Genomic DNA, 18924 nt, shown 5'->3' with positions numbered 1-18924 from the left:
GGCCAGGGCTGGAGCAGGGCATGACATGCCACCGTGACTCCTGGGCCCCATTAGCTCTCCACAGGGGTTTTTGCCCATTCCAAAGCCTCTCCCAGCCCAGGGAGCTGGGATCAGGAGACAGGCTGGGAAGTGAGCAACTGGCCACAGCAGGGACAAGGACATTCAGACATCTGCGGGTGGAGGGAATGGGATGTGGGGTTCCACCTTGCTGGGGGCAACCTGTCTGAGGGTATGTGTGTGCCCACGGGGGAGAAGTTGTGTGGGGGCTCGTGTGAGTAACTGCATGCAAGTAACCATGTGTGTAACTGCTTGTATGCCTGAGTAATGCAGTGTGTAACTGTGTGTAACTGCCTGTGTCCCTCTGTATCTCTGTGTGTGCCTGTGTGTAATTCTGTGTGTCGGTGTGTAAATCTGTGTGTGTCCGTGTGTAACTCTGCGTGTGTCTATGTGTAACTTTGCGTGTGTCTGTGTGTACCTGTGTGTAACTCTGCATGTATCTGTGTGTACCTGCGTGTCTGTGTGCACTCCTGCAACTCACACACTGCGCGTGTACCTGTGTGCGCGCAACACACTGTGTGTAACTCAGTGTATCCGTAACCGTCACACTGTGCGTGCATCTGTTGTGTACCTGTGCTTGTGACTGTTTACCAGTGTCATGCACTCCACACACATCTGTAGGCATCTGTAACTGTGTGTCTGCAAGTGCTTCTGTCGCTGTGCAACCCACCGCCTGTGCAGCCACACATGGGTTAGCACGCTACAGTGCAAGACATCCCCACCCAGCAGTGTATTGCCTCCTGACTTCCCACTGTGCCAGGGGCAGAGCTCTGCTGTCCCTGCAGGGTGGCACTGCGGGCTGGGGACACCGCTCTCCCTGCCCGCTGCAGCGGTGCTCCCTGGCAGGGCCCCGGCAGGTTGGGGCAGGCGCGCAGGCAGCGGGTGCCACCAGCCCCCACCCTTGCTCTACCTGTCAGACAGGTGGGGCTGGCCGCCCGCCACCGCCTGCACCGTCACTTCTGGGAAGGGAGGATGCGTAAGGGATGGGTCTAAGCACAAAGGCTGGGGACCTGCCTGCAGCTACAGCCGCCCTGGGGACCTGCTCCCAGGGATCGCTTGGGACAGGCTCCCAGCACCAGAGACCCCAGAAAGTCTCAGAGCTGGAGCGTGGCCAAGGAGAGGGGACTGCAGTCCAGACACCAAGCCCCTCGGTGTGCCCATCGCCTCTCCTGCTGTGCTCAAAGAACCCCTGAGGCACATCCCAGGACCCCCTCCCTCCCAGTCCCATGACTGGAGCAGGGTCTCCTGCACTTGGGTCCCACCACCCTCTTGGTGTGGAGAAGGCGAAGAGTTTCCCCTGCATGCCCTGGCGAGGTCAGTGTCCATCTGCCCCTATAGATCCCACCCAGACCATCCTGGCCACTGGCAGAAATTGACCTGGGGCCAGACACTTTCTGTCCATCCTGATGGACCTGCTGCTCACATTGACCCTGGCTCCTGACAAGGAGTTAGCACCCCAGAAAGGCACCAGTTGGAGCCTGGTGCCAAAGAGCTCTTTGCTGTGCTCAGCTGGGTACACTGGGAATTCACAGGGAAGAAAACTGGGACACCAAGCAGCTCTGGCATCTCCATATCTGGAAGCCTGTGTAGATCACCTGGTGGGCACTAGCCATGCTGTGGCCACCTTATCAGATGCTGCTCATGCATCAGAAAGTGCTTGGTACCAGTAAGGCAGAGGCTGTCCTGGTCAGGTACAGTGCAGGGACACGTGAATCTCATTGGGACAGTGCAATGGGTGAACATGCTCTATGGTCTCACCCTGCAGGACTTGACCCCAAAGTTCATGTTCCCTGTCAAGCTCAGCAGCATCTCCCTATGGCTCAGGTACTGGGCTTCTTATCAATTCAGCCTGCTGGCCCCCTAAATCATGTCTTAGGTAATGGCAGTGGTGGAGGTGGCTCCCACAAAGCATGCTCTAAAACTCAGCTCATTTTAGAAAGGCCTGGAGCAATGAGATCCTTTTGTAGGACCCACCCTTTGCCTGAAAGAAAGCTCAGGCCTGGACTTGCCTGCAGTCCTGAAGGCAAAAGCTAGAGGAGCATCAGCTCTCTGGAGAGCCTGAAGGTCTCACAGGAGCTCCCACCACGCTACTCCATTTTGACAGCTGGATGTGCCCCAGCTGAGACTGGTGTCTGTGGCCTGAAGACGACTGACCACTGGAGCTTTCCAGCAGGTGAGGGTCACCTTGCCCTGGGATGTGTTGTGACAACAAAGACCCTGCCGCCTTAGGGGTCAGTCCCCTGAAGGAAGAAAGCCTAATCAGCCAGATCAATGTGAAGGGACATCCTCAAAAGCTTTGTGTTGGGATGACCAGGACTAGATCCTCAGCTCATCTCAGCCAAAAACTTCATCTCCTGGCTCACTCCCTCCTTTGGAGATGGAGAGAGCTCTGCCACCTCCACCCCAAGCAGACCTTTGCCCTGGGGCTCTGGAGGAGAGCACAGCTGACGCAAGAGTGTCCCGTGCTCAGCGGGTGTGCCCACAGTTCAGCAGGGCACTGCCACCCCTGTCTCTGCCGTACGGACACACCAGGCAGCTGGAAGTCTCTGATGTTAGTGGTCACGGACAGGAGACATCAGTTGGGCTGGCGGGCGTCACCCTGCCCCGCAACACAGCTCTGCTCTCTGATGCTGTACTTTTCTAGGAGCTTTGGAAGAAGTTGAGCTGGGAGATGTCCCCACTGGCCCAGGCATTGCCTTCAGGGGCCAGCAGGCAGGGAAATCTGGCAAATACCATACCATACCATACCACAAGCAGGACACTTCGTTATACATGTCTTCCATCTCTGCTCACCGACCCCTTGAGCCCTTCCAGAAATAGACACAGGAGGGCTGTGATCCTCCCATCCATTTGCCATGTCAGTCCTGACCTTCCTGACTCACTGCAGAGCGACACGCTGACCATGATGGTTCCTTGTCCCCTCCAGGTGCTCTTGTAGCATTTCTGGCCATCGGCAGCCCTCGTGCCATACCTGGAGCTGAAGGCCAGGAAGCCCCCACCACTCTTCCTGGAGCACACAGAGCAAGGTTGCATAGACACAATAAAATGCTCAGCAAGTGCCCCATGTGTCTGGCTTCTTTGGGCACCCGGGAATGTGGCATTGCAGCGGGGTGGTCAGCCGCTGTCTTCCAGCTCCCACCACTCCCTTGCTCCTTCTCTCAGGTGTTTCAGACATCAGTGCTCCTCATCTTCCTTCGCTCTGATCACCTCATTCCCTTTTCCCTTCCTCTGTGACTGCATGTGTTGTGTCATGGAGTGCTGAGGTGCTTCGGCAGGGGAAGGCAGGGAGCTGGGACAGTCTTGCTCACACATCTCCATGCTGCAGCAAGGCAGGTCAGGCCAGGAGGAATGTCCTGGCCACACTGGCTTTCAAAGCTGTGGTTTTCAAAGAGTAGCTCAATTACCAGTGCCTTGCTGAACTGGAGCCAGAATGTACCCAAAATGGTTTGGTGGGCTCAAACACTTTTACTTACTAGCTGAATTCTCAGCTAAAAACTCAGAGGTGAGCACGTGGCCATGACTGGGTGGGAAGGTGAGCAATGAATGGAGGAGATAAGGGCTACTGGAGACCTCACTGTGAAAGGAATCTGCACAAGCTGGAGGAAAGAAAATATCATCTGGGAACTGCAGCCCATGAGTTAACACAGCTCTGTCCCTCACAACCCTCAGCTGCCGTGTCTGTAACTGTCCCCATGCCCATGTGGTCTCATGACCAAACCTGGAGGAAGCCTTTCCAGGACACAGGACTTTCAGGACCACACATCCTGATGGTTTGACAGAGCAAATCTGGGTTTGTTTCCACACGATCTGCTCAGCAAGAAGCAGGGAGAAGAGCTAGAGGTGCGTGACAACGTCAGGAGGCATTGGTCTGTTGAAGTGAAATGTATGTGTGGTAAGAGTTGGGCTGCAGGAACCCTGGGCAGCCTTTTCAGCATCTGCCAACTTGCCGCTGATGCTGTGAGGTCGGTTGGGACCTTCAGTTCATGCTGTCTCATTCCTGGACTTTCCAGCCTGTGCTTTCTGCCCCGTGAGTCCGTTTGCAAGCTGGTGCCGTGCCAGCCTCCGTGCCGTGTTTGGTGGATAACAAAGGGTAGAGTTGGCCAGGAAACAAGAATGCGATGACATTTCTTTTTGTTTCACAATGAAACAGGACTGGGATTTTAGGTAACAGTGGTGGAAGGGAAGGGATGAAGCTGGGAGACATCCACTCAAGAAGACCCACCAGTGCCACCTTTCTGAGGATGCCAGAGATCAAGGGCTGAACATCTATCTTGACCTGGGCAGTCCAGGATCTGGGATTTTCTGCAGGAGGGGAAGCATCTGCAGAGGGAACACAAACTGGGGAGGATGCAGAGATGCAGCCTTGTCAGACCTTTGTGGGAATAAAGTTTTGGGATAGGAGCAGGGCTCCAAATCTGCTCCTGAGGAGCAGGGACAAGCCGATATGGCCATTATGAGCCACATGTGCAGCACGGCCAAGCAGCATGCAGAGCCCTGGTCCCAGAGAAGCAGCAAACACAGTATGGGACACATTGGGCTGATCCAATACATCCCCATGGGCGACAGGGCAGCTGCTGCTTTGCTCTCAGTCTGTAGGGAAAACGCCTGGTGCTGAATCATCACGGGGGCAAACAGGAACCAACTCTTTGGGGAGCCTGAGCCCCCCAGCCCCATCCTGGGTGTGCTGGCATGCCAGGGAGGTGAGCAGAGCACCTCCTAGCACAGAGTCCTGGGAGCTGTGGCTGGAAGCAGGGGATGGGTGGGATGCAGAAGCTTGAATGCAGTGCTGACCACAGGGCAAGGGGAAGATGGGCACGGGCAGGCAGAGGCATGCGTTGTGCCCCAGGGTGGTACCCCGTGCCCTGGGGGTGCTCCCTGGCGTGCCCAGCCCACTCTGGTTCCAGGCAGCCACCGCAACGGCTTCCCCGTTCCTACAGCGGGAACAGCCGCTCTCTTGTTTAACAACCAAACAGCGCAGGGTTTTAACAGACCAGTTACTGTCAACGGGCAGCTCTCCTGGGTGAGCCAGACACCCCCAGGGCAGCTACTGCTGGAAGCAATTACCAAAGGAGCTGTTGGGCTGCCAGGCAGGGGGAGCGTTGTCTGGGAGCCCAGGTAACGCTGTTACCTGGGGACGAGGGACACAGCCCGGGGGCTGCCCAGCCCAGGCCTGGGGCAGGGCTGTGTTCGTCCTGCCATGGCAGCACCCTGCTATGAACCCCCGGCTGCACGGTCCTTCCCGGTTCCTGTGTCATATATATCCCCCGGGCAATAACTCTGCCCTCCATATCACATCCGAGCAACAACTCTCCCCTTATAAAATTCAGCTTCCCGAAGTGCAGGTGTATCACATCCCCATCCCTTACAGCATGTCCCCAGCAGCATTCGCCTCCCTGCCCCCAGCACAGCCCCTAAAGCTCCATCCACGAGACCTCTTGCAGGACAGCAACCTGCAGCTGTGCAACCTGCCCCACACCCTTCACTCCCCCTGCGCATTGTGGAGATCCCCTCCTGTGCAACACTTTTCAACCCCGAGGTGTATGTACCTCGTTCCCAGCTGTCTGTCTGTCCCCAGAGCACAGTCCATCCTGCGACAGTGGCTCCCCTGCTCTGCCATCCCTGTGCACTCCCTTCGGCTGCTGCCAGGTCAGCTCAGGGGTATGTGGATGGGTGCCCCATCAGGAGGATGCTTCTCCAGGCATATTTGTGCCAACTGATTGTTAATTTGGCCCACTGCCGGAAAATCATCCGAAACAGCTGGGCAGCCCAAACTGCCTGAAACTTCTACTCCCTAAGAATTTTCATGGCAGAGTCTGTGTACTCTAGAGCCTGGTTCTGTCCATGCCGAATCCTGCACGCCTCCTCCAGGTACACCCAGTTCTGAAGCCTGGGAAATATTAGCCTGCATGGCATGAAGCAAGCCTGGGGCTGGTCAGGGACTGGCAAGGGCAATGCTAGGCAAAATACATCAGGGAGAGGGTTTCTTGCCACAGCTGCAGAAGTCGAGCTGCAATAAATGTCTCCCACAGCTTCCCAAGGCTGTTTTCCCCTTGGATGTTTTTAGGACGACCAGACTCAACAACTTACACACCTTCCTTTCTTTCTACAAACTTGTTCCCAGAGTCTGAAGGGCTGATTCCCACCCGGAGCAGGTACATACCAGAGAAATGCCCCACCAAAGAAATGTTTCCCCTAAGGAAAGAAGACATTGGATATTTTGAGCCAACCTTCCTTTTAGGTCAGGTGCTGGCCTGGCTCCAGACATGGGCTCTCTCCTCCTGCCCCTCTGTGTGGAGTTGGGGTCAGTCTCCATCCTTGCGCTACTGAGAGCTCCCTTGCACATGGTAATGGGAAGGCAGCTGGGACCCCACACCCAGTCACTCCCAGTATGGGGTTCAGTCCTGCTCCCTGATGGTGCTAAGCCAGAGGCAGGAGTGTAAGAAAGGGTGAAAGCTAGTAGGGACTGCCGGGAGCTTGAAGAAAAGATGGTGGGAGTGGAACAGAGCGGGGGGTCCCAGGGAGATGGTCTTTGCCTCCCACAGGCTCTCCCTGTCCCCACCACATTCCCATCTACCCTGGTCCTCTGCAGGGATGGCCACAGGCTGGCTGGGCTGGAAAATCAGGTCATGCCACTGTGCTCAGGGGCAGTTTATGGTCTGACACGTGGGCTATTGGACACCTTCCTGCTGGTCCAGTCGAAACCTCTCCCCTCACCCCATTTCTCTACTCCCATTTGCCACATTTCAGCCACAGCAGCCCACCGGTCCCAGGCAAGCGCTGGCCAGGGCAAACTACATCCCTCTTCCCTAACTGGAGCTGCGGATCGGCAATGGCCCCTGTGTCCCTTTGCGGGGTCTTGGGGCAGACAGAACCCACTTTAATGCTCAGACTTGAAGGGCAACCAAGATATTTCCATGGGAACTGTGTGCCAGAAACATGTTCAACTTGGGACCACCTGGTGGGAGAGGTCTCCCAGCAGACCCCAGTGTAAATGTTTGAGAGGAGGTTGTTTTGGAAGAAAAACCTTTTTTTTCCATTTTCTACCATGGCTTGCCACAGCCGTAAAATCCAGGCACCTCCAAGGAGATTAAGAAAACAAAACATCTCTTTTTCATGCCGGCGTTCCAGGAGGATCTGCTAATTTGGCTCAGTACAGGTTTGGAGGTCACTGTAGGGGTTACCCTGAATGCGTGTTGCTGTGTGCATGTGTCCGTCTGGCCTTGCTCATCCTCGTCCAGTCCCCTCTGGCTCTTCACACCACAAACCCACGCAGACTTCACGGGAGGCTGCAGGATCCGGTCCCTCAGCCCACGCCCCCATGCCTCTGCCTCTTTCTCCCCGTCTGGCACAGGGTGCTCGAAGAGCTGAGGGGTCTTTGGACCCCCCTGCCTCTGCCCCAGCCCCCCCAGCTGGCATGGCCCCTGCTTGTTGATGGCAGTGGGGTGGCATTGGCAGGTGGTGGGGACATGGAGGGCACTGGAGGCGAGGCAGACAGGTTCCCTGCTGCTGCTGGAGCTGGTTAAACATTGTCCCAGGCCAGTTAGGTAACACAAACCGCAGCGCGAAAGAAATGAAATTGCTTGAGCAAACAAGGTGTGCTTGGCAGGGCAACAGGCTGCGTGACAAAGTGCTCTCCCCTCTCCCTGCCAACCTGCCAGGGTTATCTATTGACGGAGAATAAACACCTCGCCCACAACCCCACACTTGGAGGGACAGTAGCCAGGAGCACAGACAGCAAGACGTGGCCTGGGGCTGGGCCTGTCCTGTTCATCATGCCCCCTCCCTGGACATGCTGATTGCCACCAAGCACTATCCTGGCCCCTCTCCCATGCACGCTGCTTGTGTGGGCAGCCTGAGCACCTAAGCATTGTCCCTCCTGCCACCAGCCTGCTCCTTGTGGCAGATCCAGGAGGCCAGGGATGGGCTTGGAGCACCCTCCACTCGCTGGAGCCAGCAGACGCCAGCTGGGAAAACCTGTTCCCCGCTGAAGGTTACGCAAGGAACGTGACGGAGGTCTGGCTGCAGCCCAGACCATGCACTGACTCCTGGTTCACACCCAGCGACTGGAACCTCTTGCACCACAGGGCAATCCTGGTGGCCACATCTCAGCAAGTAGGTCTGGGAGCAGCTCAACTTCAGCCCAGCACAGTAGAAGGACTGGGATGGAGGTCTTCTATATGATTTTGTCATCTCCAGGATGGCACACGACTGCAAAACCCCTCTTCTGTCTTGCTCAGTTGCAAGGGTGGGCATGGCATAGCCACAGGAGACCAGGCATCCCAACTGGACCAGCAAGGAAACTCCTCAAGTAAACAGCAGTTAAACCCACCCAAAAGAGGTTGGATCTGCCCCGTGGGTACATCCTGCCACTGGCAAAGCAGGTTGGTCATGTCCTTGGTGCCACTGCAGCATCTCCAGGAAGTCCTTCGGCTGCCACTAAGCCCATAGCCTGAAGGAGTAGGGCACCAAAAGCCACGGCCACCAGGGGTTCCCAAGTGAAACAGGAGACTTGCAGCATGGTCTGTGGTTGCCCTAGCCCCTGGACCCACCTTTTGTTACCCATGTCGTGGTGAAGCGGTGGCCTGGGCTTCCCAGGCAGCACAGTGCTCCTGCAAAGGTGTGTGCCAGGGCTGCGCTTCTGGAGGGCCGAAGTTTAGGAGCGGGTATAAGATGCCCCTGCAGGGCTGGCCTTGAGACAAGGCCTCCAGATCTCACTCCCACCAGCCTGGGGACAAGCAGGTCCCCTCACCCTAAGGAACACCCTTTGTCCCTGTGCCAGGATGACCAGGCAAGTCCAGGCCACAGCAAGCAGGAGGGAGGGTGGCAGACGGGTTCCTAAAACGGGACATCCCAGGCAACAGGAGTCTGTTCCCCACCATCTCGTAAAGAAAAACAAGCATAATGACAGGGAGGTACAAAAAAAACCAACCAAACAACAATTTATTCCTCTTATGTTCTCATTTGAAAAGGAGGAAACCACATGCACTTGCTGGGTGCCTGCCTGGGCTGGCATCCCCTCCTGTGGCTGACACAGAGCCAGTCTGTGCCCCGTGACATCGCTTCAGTCCGGCTGAGCATCACCACCTGCCACAAGACACGTGTGTGCCCTACAACGCACACTCTCACGCGGGAAATCTTACTCATGAAAAAATATATCTGTACATTAATTTTGTGCTTCTTTTTTTCGGTCTTACATAAATTAGAGCTACCTTTGGGGAAAAAGCCTGTTTCTAGATGCAGGCAGCCAGGCTGGAAATGCAGAGTGACTCTGCTGTCCTAAGTCCTCTCCCTCCTGAGGGCTCTCCGGGGCCAGGTGAAGCTCCACAGTGTTCCCATCTTCTCTCAGCAGGTGCCACACGGAGAAGCTGCTGCACAGAGTTGCCTCACCTGTCCCACGCAGAGCAAACAGGACAGTGGGCACCTTCAGCACGAGCAGGGATGAGGGAGGACGCCATAGCTGGGACAAGGTCTGTCCGATCACGGGTGAGATGGTGGTGCTGCCCTTCTGCCCGGGCAGGAGGTGGGTGACAGCAAGAGACCTTCTGGGCTCTCGCTGCGGTACCAGCTGCCACTTGAACTTCTCTTCCCCTTTGCATTTGTCAAGGCTTTGAAACAACCAAAGTCACTGCGACTCCAGTCAGAGGTATGAATCCAGTGAGGGAAACAGTGGTTTACAATAACCTACTGGAGCCAAAATATTAGCTTTAAACACCTCAGCGCCAGCAGTCACCAGCATGCACGAGTGTGCCCATGCAAGGGTCGGAGCTTCACAAGCTGCACGGGGCAGCAGCTGCAGATACGGCTGCAGGCAAAGTTTCCTGCCAAGGAGCCCAGCTCGGGTCTGGCCCAGAGGTGCTTGTCAGACCCCAGCACATCCAGGACTCCTACAGCTCCTTGTTCCTGTTGAGCACCTCCTCCTCCTTCCAGCCACTGGAGTTCTTCCCAAACTTGTACACGAGCCGTCGCCCATCGACTCTCTCCAGGATCTCTCGTTTGTAGTAATATCTGCAGGAGACGGAGGTGGAATCAGGGCTCTGGGTGCAGCCCTGTGTGCTGGGGAGCTGTTGTGGGGAATCCAGGCTGAGCCCTGGTGGGTCTGACCCAGTCCTGTGGGGCAGGTCCCCGCTGGGGACAGGGGAAGCCACTTACCGCATGGCTCTGCTCAGCTTCTCGTAGGTCATGCTGCTGTTTTTCTTCTTCTGGCCCCAGAGCTGAGCCACCGCTTCTGAGCGCAGGAACTTGAAGACACCTTCCTGCCGGTCCTCCCACTTCATCAGCCCCTCGTTCAGCTCGGGGTGGATCAAGATGTCCCGGATGAACTCCCACAGGTGGGTACCTCTTGGGGCTGGAAGAGGAGAGCAAGCTGTAGAGGAGGGAAGGTCCTGCAGGTCCCTGCACTTTGGATCTTCCTAAACCCCCTTGCCAAGGGACATGGCCAGCAGACATGGCCCTTCCTCCCGTCTCCCCCCATGGACCCAAGCTGGAGGAGGCAGTCCAGGCTCCCAGGTTGGAAGGTCCACGTACAGTGCTTGCTCTTCCGGCTCTCCAGGCAGTCTCTGCTCTCCTTGCTGAGTTTTCGGGGCCGCCCCCGTTTCCGCTTGCCGTGTTTGCTGTCCCCTTTCCTGCTCCCTGTGAAGCCATCTGTGACACAGACAAGGGAACAAGTTACACTGTGCAGAGCCCGTGGGGTTGCAGCTCCCCGCTCCCTGGGCCTCCTCAGGAGCAGAAGCACAAGGGAGAGTGGTTGGGGGTGAGGGAGATATCAGGGACTGCACACTGTTTTGAGGCCGAGGTACCAGGGACCCATTAAACCGAGCGCAAGGTCTCTCCATTCCCTCCAGCCTCGTCTCACCCTCCTCCGTGCCACCATACTTAGGGCAGCACGCTGTTCATTCCCCAAACCTTGCTGCTTCCTTGTATCCCCGGTACTCCCAGCATCATCGCCAGCTGAGATCAATACTAACACAGCTTTCAGTGCCCAGGGTCTCTGGCTGCAGCCTTCACACAGCTGCCACTACCTACCCCTTCCCAACAAGCTCACTGCTGCCCTGGCTATCCCAGCTCTGCCCCAGAGCCTGCACCATCACCATGCTCAATGGAGAGAAACAGACCCAGGGCACACAGAAAACCCATCCCCTCCTTCCTTCCCAGTGTGAGGATGGAAGTTCTGGTGTTTGTCCTTAAATCATTGTCAGAGAGGACGTGTTCTGCAGCTGCTGAAAGTGTCCAGGTGCAAGCCCTCCTCCCCCAGCTCCTGGCGGGAAGAAAATAACTCACCATCAGGGAAGAGCTTTGCTTCCGTGGGGTCAAGGTCAAGGTCACTTCCACCGGAGTCCTGGGAGTTCGGGCTGTGGGACATCACAGGCCCTGAGAGGCAAAGTGACACGGCTCAGACCGCCAGTTGTTGGCCTCTGAAGATACTTTCCCTTGGTTTTCCCTGCCCGGCCCCCATCCAGGCCCCTGCGAGAAACTGGTGCAAGATCCAAACCCACCCTTGGCAGGAGGGCAGTTCCCCACCAATCTTCCAGATCAGCAGAAGCAAAGGGAGCTTTCTGCTGGGCAAAACACTGACCTGAGATATCGGAGCTGCCTGGGGACATGGCACCAGGCAAGCAGGTGAAGTCTGTGGATAGGAAAGGGTTTGTGGGCTTCATGTCCTCCAGGGAGTCCTTGGCACAGGGATTTCCCAGCTCTGGAAAGGGCAGAGGAGGAAAGAAGGGGTCAGCCATGCCTGCATCAGCATGTGGTCCCTGGGGCAAAGGCTCGGCTGTGGGCTCCCTCTTACCCAGGTGGCTGGAGTCCAGGAACATCTCTTGGGAAGTCGCATCCTCTTTTTCCAGCAAGTCAATGATCCAGTTCAGCTCATCGGAGGCTGCAGGGGTGGGGTGACTGGGATTAGCGATGCCTATTCAGTATGGAGAGGAATGGTACATACTGGGAGCTGCGTCCAGCCCTGCCGGGACCCTGGTCTGTGTCCCCACGTCCCCCTGCGCAGCCTCCCCAGTGCAACCTCCCCCAGGCAGCCCTCCACGGTGCCTGGGAAGCAAGAGGTCTTGGGCTGGTGGGGAATTCTGAGCCTCACACTTTGAGCTGCCAGGCCTGGGGATGACGGGGACATTGGGACACTCACTGATCTCGTGCAGGCGGTCATAGAGCTCGTCCCCCAGGGGCCCGAAGATGAGGCGCATCTGGTCCCTGCTGCAGTGGCAGAGCGCATGCCCGTCCATGTTGCAGCAGGAGAAGTCAATGGAGCTGGCGTCATACTTGTTCTTCTCCACATGGTAGCTAATCCACTCCAGCACCTGCACCTTGGTCCAGAAGTACGGGAGCTCACCGAACCACTCTGGCTTGTCTGCAAGGGATGGAGAGTGGGGCTCAGGGACAGGGCACTGGGTCCGGTCCTGTGGCAATCACATGGGGCACAGTGGGCCCTGCGCTTGGAGGGTTGTGGGACAGGCACTTAGTGCCTGCTCCTGGGTCACCTCGCTCTGCCCTGCTCCTGTCCTGGGGGCCAGCAACAACCTGACGCTCCCTCCCACATTGGTTTCAGTGTCATTTGTCCCATTCATGCTGGGATCCGCCCTGCTCTGCTGGTATGTTCCTCTTGCGTCCCCCAGGGCCATATCGTGACGGTCATAACAGCAGAGTGGGACGCCCGTCAACAGGACTGTACTTCCAAACTGCTCTCCTGATGATCCCTGGCAGCCCGTCCCCTGGGATGTGCTAGGGGAGGAGGGCAATGATTCCCTCATCCCCCTTATGCGTCTGATGTGCTCCAAGCAGCCACACCTTGTGCCACTCAGGGTCTTCTTTCAGCCAACACGCCCTTGGGGAAACTGAGGCATAGTGGAAACTGTTGACCTGCCCCAGTGAGACAAGGACTTTGCAATGCTCTTCCAAGCCAGCTGCACCACCTTGCTGCTGCCTTATGTGCTGCCTCCCCTGCACAGCCACCACCGCTCCCCCGGTCCTACCTGTGCTCTGTGCCAGGGGCTGGCTGGTGGGGACGCTGAGCCCCAGGGCGCTGTTGTCCTCAAGGTGTCCCAGCATGTCCAAGGTTGGCTGCACTTCGTCTGGCTGGTACATGGCACTGATGTAGTTAGAGAAGATGTTGCTGATCTCACAAGATCCCGCCATCAAGCTCTGTGCCAAGAGACGACAGTGAGTCCCAGCTCTGTGGAGTTGGGGGACCCGAGACCGCAGCACCCGCAGCAACCCAAGGACCCGGCTGGGTGAGGTCGGGCTCTCCCTCCCTCCACCCATCCTCACCTCTCAGCACAAACACCCGCCCAGTACCCGCCGGCGAGGCTGGGGCCTGACTCACCACCACCCCGGGCACCTGGAGCGAGGGAGGCTGAGCCGGAGCAAACTGGGGACACGGCGTCACCGGGCTTGCAGAAGAGCCCGGTCCCCAGCAGCCTGGCCTCACCAGCCCCACTGTCAGCCAGGGCAAAGGGACAGCGAGCAGGTGGGTCGCAGAGAAGGGTGTTGCACAGCCCCTCCATGGGGACGGGCGCCCAGCTGCCCGGTGCTCCGCCAGCCCCACAGCGCAGCCGCTGCCCCCCACCCGCGGCAGGGATTCCGGTGCCGGCAGTTCCAGTCCTCTCAGCCAGTTGCACATCGCACCAACTCTGCAGCCGGGAGGGGACCAAACCCCTGCCTGGCCCTTGTGGAAGAGCCAAATCTTGCTGTTGACTTGACAAAACCTGGGGACCGGAGCGGTGACCCTCCGGACCATTGTCTCACAGGCCCCCCCAAAAGGGCTGGCAGCTGTGGTGGGAGAACAGGCGTGCAGCAAGAAAAGACCAAGCGCATCCCCCGGCGAGAGCGAAGATGCACAGAGAGGAGAGCAGAGCAGCCATCCTGGGCTGGGGGTTGTCAACAGGCCCCAGACGAAAAAGCTTTGGTACCTTCTGCGACGGCAATCCTGGGAGCAGCAGCTAATCCAGAGAGCAGTGAGGGGAGACGGAGTGCGCCCTGCCCGGCTGCTAGCCACTGCTCATGGGCCCGGGGAGGCTGGTGCCGATGGGCAAGCCCTGCCCGCGTCTCCTCTTTTATAGCACGGGCGGCGTAATGCGATCTGGCGGCCCGAGGGGAATTCCAGCCCGAAACGTTCATGCTCCGAGATCCAGGTGATTTGCATAATATGAACCACCGGGTCCCAGCCCAGCGCTGCCTTGCCGGGAAATCTGGGTTGGCCAGTTTAATCATTGTCGAGCCCTTGCCCTGCCAGTGCCCAGAGTTTCACCCACACCGGCTTCGCGGGCTGTTTTCTTCTCTGCCGTTTGCCCAGCTCGTGTTTGTTTGCTCGCAGCAGCAGGTTCACGCGGCTGCCAAGCAAACACACCCCGCAGGGCTGAGCGGCCTGGGGGGCTGCGCGTCCCCCCCGGGGCTCTGCCTGCAGCAAACGGGACGCTGCCCGTGCGCTGTCCCCTGCTCGGGAGGGCAGCCCAGCCCTCGTACACAGCGGGTGCTGGTGTGGGTGCCTTGGCCACGTTTGGAGCACAGGCTCGGTCTCTCCCTGGTCTGGCACACGCAGCTCTTCCCAAAGTACAGGAAGGACACAGGGATCGAGGTGGGCAGGTGCTGGGAGAGGGACTCGGGTGGGGATGGGTGATCTGCATGGGGATGGGGCAGAGACAAGGCAGATGCCCAAGTATTGCTGCTCTCTCTGTTAGGATGGGTCAGTTTTTGCCTGGGTGAAGTCTGCAACAGGCTGCAGGGCTGTGATGGCCCATTCCCTGCCATTTCACAAGTGCCTGGCACAGGCACACATGCACGTTTGCCAGGGACAGATGCCAAGGGGCAAGGCAAGGTTGCCTTGGGAATTACCTTCTTTTGCCCCTCTGGCTCTTGGGCAGGGGTACTTGGGACCCCGTTTGGGTATATTCATGCTGGTTTTATTTACCTCGTGCTGGCGGAGGAGTCCCAGGCCAGCCTGAGCCAACATCCTGGCACCCATATGCCCGATGCTGGTACTTTGCTGAGCCACACGTGAGCTGGTGCAAACCCAGGGCGCTGTGTGAGCAGGGCAGACCCTGGCATCACGCAGTCACCTCTAAGGTCCTTGTCACTTCAAACCAGTGCCTGGCAGCAAACCGTCTCCTGTGACAAGGTGGTGACAGACTGTTGCAAACATGGATGCTCTACCTCGGCCCACGGGCCAGCAAGGACAGGGTGGCTGTGTGCCACATCCCCTTGTCACGTCACCCTGTCCTGCCATGTTGTGCTGTGGCCCTAGGGCAGGCAGGGCCAGCGTGCGAGCCAGGAGGTGCCAGGTCACGCTAGCTGATCACCTGCCCCAGCTTCATTCCTCTGCTGCACAGTCACGAGTGCCGAGTGCTGTCAGGCCCTTTTGTTTCCCAGGCACAGCATCCCACAGCACACAGGGACGTCCCCACGCCTGAGAGCAGCCCCTGCCATTGCTGCCATGGGACAAACCAAGACCACCCGGGAAAACACGGGTGCCGGGCAGACACAGAACCTTGCAGCTGTATTCAGCTGGGAGCTGAGCCCAGGCCTCCGCTGTGCCAGGGGCTGTGGCCGCCCGGCTGGGCTTCCAGCTCTTGTGGTTAGAAACCTGCCCTGGGGAAGCTTTTTCCACCCACTGCTGAAGTGCAGGTGTCTCTGGAGCAGAGTGGGACACGACAGCTTTGTGCTGTGCGCAGGTCACAGGCCCAGGGATGATGGGGAGGGCATGTAGCGTTTAGGATTCTCCTGCCCGAGCCCTGCCCAGCCCACCCATGGCTCTCCCCCACCCCAGGGGATCTGATCGGATGGCTGATGGGGCTCTCTGGCATGGACCACGTTGAGCATCCCCTGTCCCAGGTCTCCCTTCCCTGCAGACCCCAGGGAAGTGCCGCAGCCAGTCCACGCACCAGGGCTATGCCACCGATGGGACAGGCGCCCTCAGTGTGTGACACCCTCAGCCCCTTACGTGTGCCTGACACGCTGGGAGCCCTTTGGCTCCCCCCAGGCCCAGTCTGCCCCTTCCTTCCCCTTGTGCTTTGGAGCCAGGAGGCCAGCAGACCTGAGCAATCTTCCCCAGCACCCTGTAAGCACCCTCCAGCTGTACTGACCTGGAGAAATGGCCTTCCTGCCCATCTGACTGACTGATGTGACACAACCCAGGCCCTATAGTGGGCCGTGGGGAGAAGATCACAGTGGGGAGCACTCCCTGGATGTGCTGAGATACTGTGCCAGGAGTATGGGAGAGCATAAGCCACCCCTGGGGTGTCCCCATGCCCTCCCCAGAGCCACAGGGCAGCAGCAAGATGCTGGATGGTGCCCACAGGACCATCCACTGCCAAAGAGCAGCTGCAGCACTGATGGGCTCAGAGCAGCTCCTCGTTGAGTGCGGGGATGTGTGGCAGAGGGCTGCCACAATTTCGTCACCAGAGCCAGTGGCTCCCAGGGATGTGTCCCTGCTGTCCCCTTGCTGCTGATCCAAGCTCCCAGGGCACCTTCAGGCATGTGGGGAGCACAGCACAGGGCGCTTCCAGCCAGGGCTTGGCATCTTGCTGCAGTGAGAAAGAGCTGGTCATGAGTTTGGAGTGAGTTGGTGACATGAAGACCAGCAAGAAAAGGTGTTTGTGGTGCAACGAGTGGCTGGGACAGCAGGTGGGAGGGGGGATGCTACTGGTGTCACCTGACCTTCCAGGAGTAATTTGACCCATGATACCCCCACATTTGTTGCCCCACAGATCCCTCATGCAGTGGCAGCACCATGGTATGGCTGTGGGTACAGATGCTCACACCGAGATAAGCCATGACCCAGGCTGAGGGTGATGCCGGTCGTGGTGCTGGGGACGGATGTGGCTCTGGGCACCCCCAGCCCTGCAGAGACACTGTTACAGCCGGACTGGCACCGCTCTCAGGACAAGCAAGGTGTGTTTTAAGCCCAGGGCCGGGGTCCCCCAGCTCTCCCCCAGCAGCGGGGTGTGGGGGAGCGGGGTGTGCGCCAGGAGGAACCGCATCCGGGGTGGTCGGTGCGGGCACAGCCCGTGCCTTGGCGGCTCACTGCTCAGCTGCTTCGTCCGACCAGTTTAACCAGTGCTGCCTGGCTGGGAAAGAGAAAGTGGAGGTTGCTGGGGCTGAGGCCCTGCCCTGAGGTGTTGGGGGTACAGCTCGCTGCCCCCCTGCCCACACCCTGCAGCACCCGGGGCTGGGGCACGTTGGCTGCCCCGTGTCGTGGGGGGCACCAGCATCGGTCACCTCTGGGTGGTCAGCAGGCACCACACGCTGACATCAGGGTCGCCTCCCTCCCCACCTGCATCCCCCACCCCAGCATCCCCCCCGCCGGGGGTCCCTGCTGCCCCGGGCCCCGGCCGCTCCGCCGGGCCCCGCGGTCCCGCAGCCGGGGCTGCCACCTGCCGGCTGTCCCCAAGGCCACCGCTCCCCTCAGCCGGCCGGGCTGCTTCCCAGCAAGGGACGGGCGGGCACCCGGCGTCCCCAGGGAGCCCGTGTGCCCCAGGCACCTGAGGACCGTGCGGGGGGGAGCAGGAGGCACCTGAGCCCCCACCCCGCAGCACCAGCGCCCGTCCAGCCTGGGGACTCCTCAGGAAGCTGATGCGATGCTGCAGGGTCATAGAATCATAGAATCGTTTTTGCTGGAAGAGACCCTCAACATCATTGAATCCAACTGTTCCCCCACCCCTGGCACTGCCCCAGGTCCCTGAGAACCTCATCTCCGTCTGTCCAACCCCTCCAGGGATGGTGACTCCAGCACTGCCCTGGGCAGCCTGTTCCAATGCCCCACAGCCCTTTGGGGAAGAAATTGTTCCCCAGATCCAACCTCAACCTCCCTGGTGCAACTTGAGGCCGTTTCCTCTGGTCCTGGCGCTTGTTCCTGGGGAGCAGAGCCCGACCCCCCCTGGCTCCAAGCTCCTTTCAGGCAGGTCAGAGATCAGAAGGTCTCCCCTCAGCTCCTGTTCTCCAGCTGAACCCCCAGCTCCCTCAGCCGCTCCCAGCACATTTGTGCTCCAGCCCCTCACCAGCCTCATCGCCCTCAGCTCAGGGATGCTGACGTGACCTGACAGGGTCAGGGATGCTCTGATTTCTGCAGGGGTTGGCTGCCACTCTGGCTTAGGACCACCCATTTGCCCTCCTTCCTCCCCTCCTCCTCCTCCTCCTCAAGAGAGAGGGGGAGAGCCAGCCTGGCTGGGTCTGTGCTTCTGCCACCTCAGCCCCTTATGTCGCCCCTGTGCAATCGCATCTGCCACGTGTGCCTGAAGACTTGCTGCCTGTAGAGATACCAGAAGGGTGGCAGCAGTGTCAGTTCACCCAGCCTTTCCCCAGCCTCTTTGCCAGCTGCATCAGGAAGGGTCGGGCGGTTCCCGGCTGTGCTCTTCCCCTCTTCAAAGCCATCTCTGCGCCGTCACTTCATTTCAGTACATTTTATTTGTGAAGACAAAAAGGCAAGGAACAAACACAGCCATTGAAAAAACATGTACATCATGAGACTGAAATAACTTACACTATTTACAAGAACACACCGAGGTATAAAATATACGTACACACCTTGTCCTCTAACAAACCCAGTCCACTGGGCTGGGCTGCACGACCCAGCAGAGAAAAAAAGCCTTCACGAGAGTTGGCCTCTACAAAACAGCTCTGAGCAAGAAAAGGCACCTGCTATTTGCAATACTTGTGCGGTGGGAAGGGGGTGATAGAGCAGACAATGCGACGCTGCAGCTGCCCGAGCCCCAGCACAGGGCTGGACTGGAGGGTACTGGGTGGTCCTGGGACACGGGGGACGTGGAACAGCTGGCAGGTGCCGCAGGCAGAGCTGTTATGGATGAGAGGACAAGCCCCCAGGGGCAGGGGGAAGGCGCAGGGCTGTGCTTTTCTAGGGGTGAGGCCCAGGAG

At 58.6% G+C, this 18924-nt stretch overlaps 1 protein-coding gene across 1 annotated transcript; it reads right to left on the bottom strand.

Moving 5' to 3' along the window:
• Positions 1 to 9941: 9941 nt before the first annotated feature.
• ELF3 (E74 like ETS transcription factor 3) lies at positions 9942 to 13215 on the bottom strand. The gene is made up of 8 exons (XM_065649625.1): positions 13032 to 13215; positions 12188 to 12409; positions 11843 to 11929; positions 11630 to 11749; positions 11335 to 11424; positions 10582 to 10698; positions 10207 to 10402; positions 9942 to 10062 (listed from the first exon to the last, which is right to left on the bottom strand). Exons 1-8 carry the CDS (start codon positions 13192 to 13194, stop codon positions 9942 to 9944), a joined length of 1116 nt encoding a protein of 371 aa, XP_065505697.1. The 5' UTR covers positions 13195 to 13215.
• Positions 13216 to 18924: the final 5709 nt, after the last annotated feature.

This window comes from Caloenas nicobarica, chromosome 21 (assembly GCF_036013445.1).
Source record: "Caloenas nicobarica isolate bCalNic1 chromosome 21, bCalNic1.hap1, whole genome shotgun sequence".
NCBI classification, from domain to species: Eukaryota; Metazoa; Chordata; class Aves; order Columbiformes; family Columbidae; genus Caloenas; species Caloenas nicobarica.
The sequence above is the reverse complement of the archived record's forward strand: the minus strand, read 5'-3'. Positions and strand labels throughout refer to the sequence as shown.

Bases quoted from the DNA above. Each gene is read 5' to 3' on its own strand.
- ELF3 (XM_065649625.1), bottom strand. From the start codon at position 13,194: ATGGCGGGATCTTGTGAGATCAGCAACATCTTCTCTAACTACATCAGT. The intron at 11,930-12,187 runs GTGAGTGTCCCA...CCACCCCTGCAG, and splicing joins TGACCGCCTGCACGAGATCA to CCTCCGATGAGCTGAACTGG. The intron at 10,063-10,206 runs GTAAGTGGCTTC...CGTCTCCTGCAG, and splicing joins AAGCTGAGCAGAGCCATGCG to ATATTACTACAAACGAGAGA.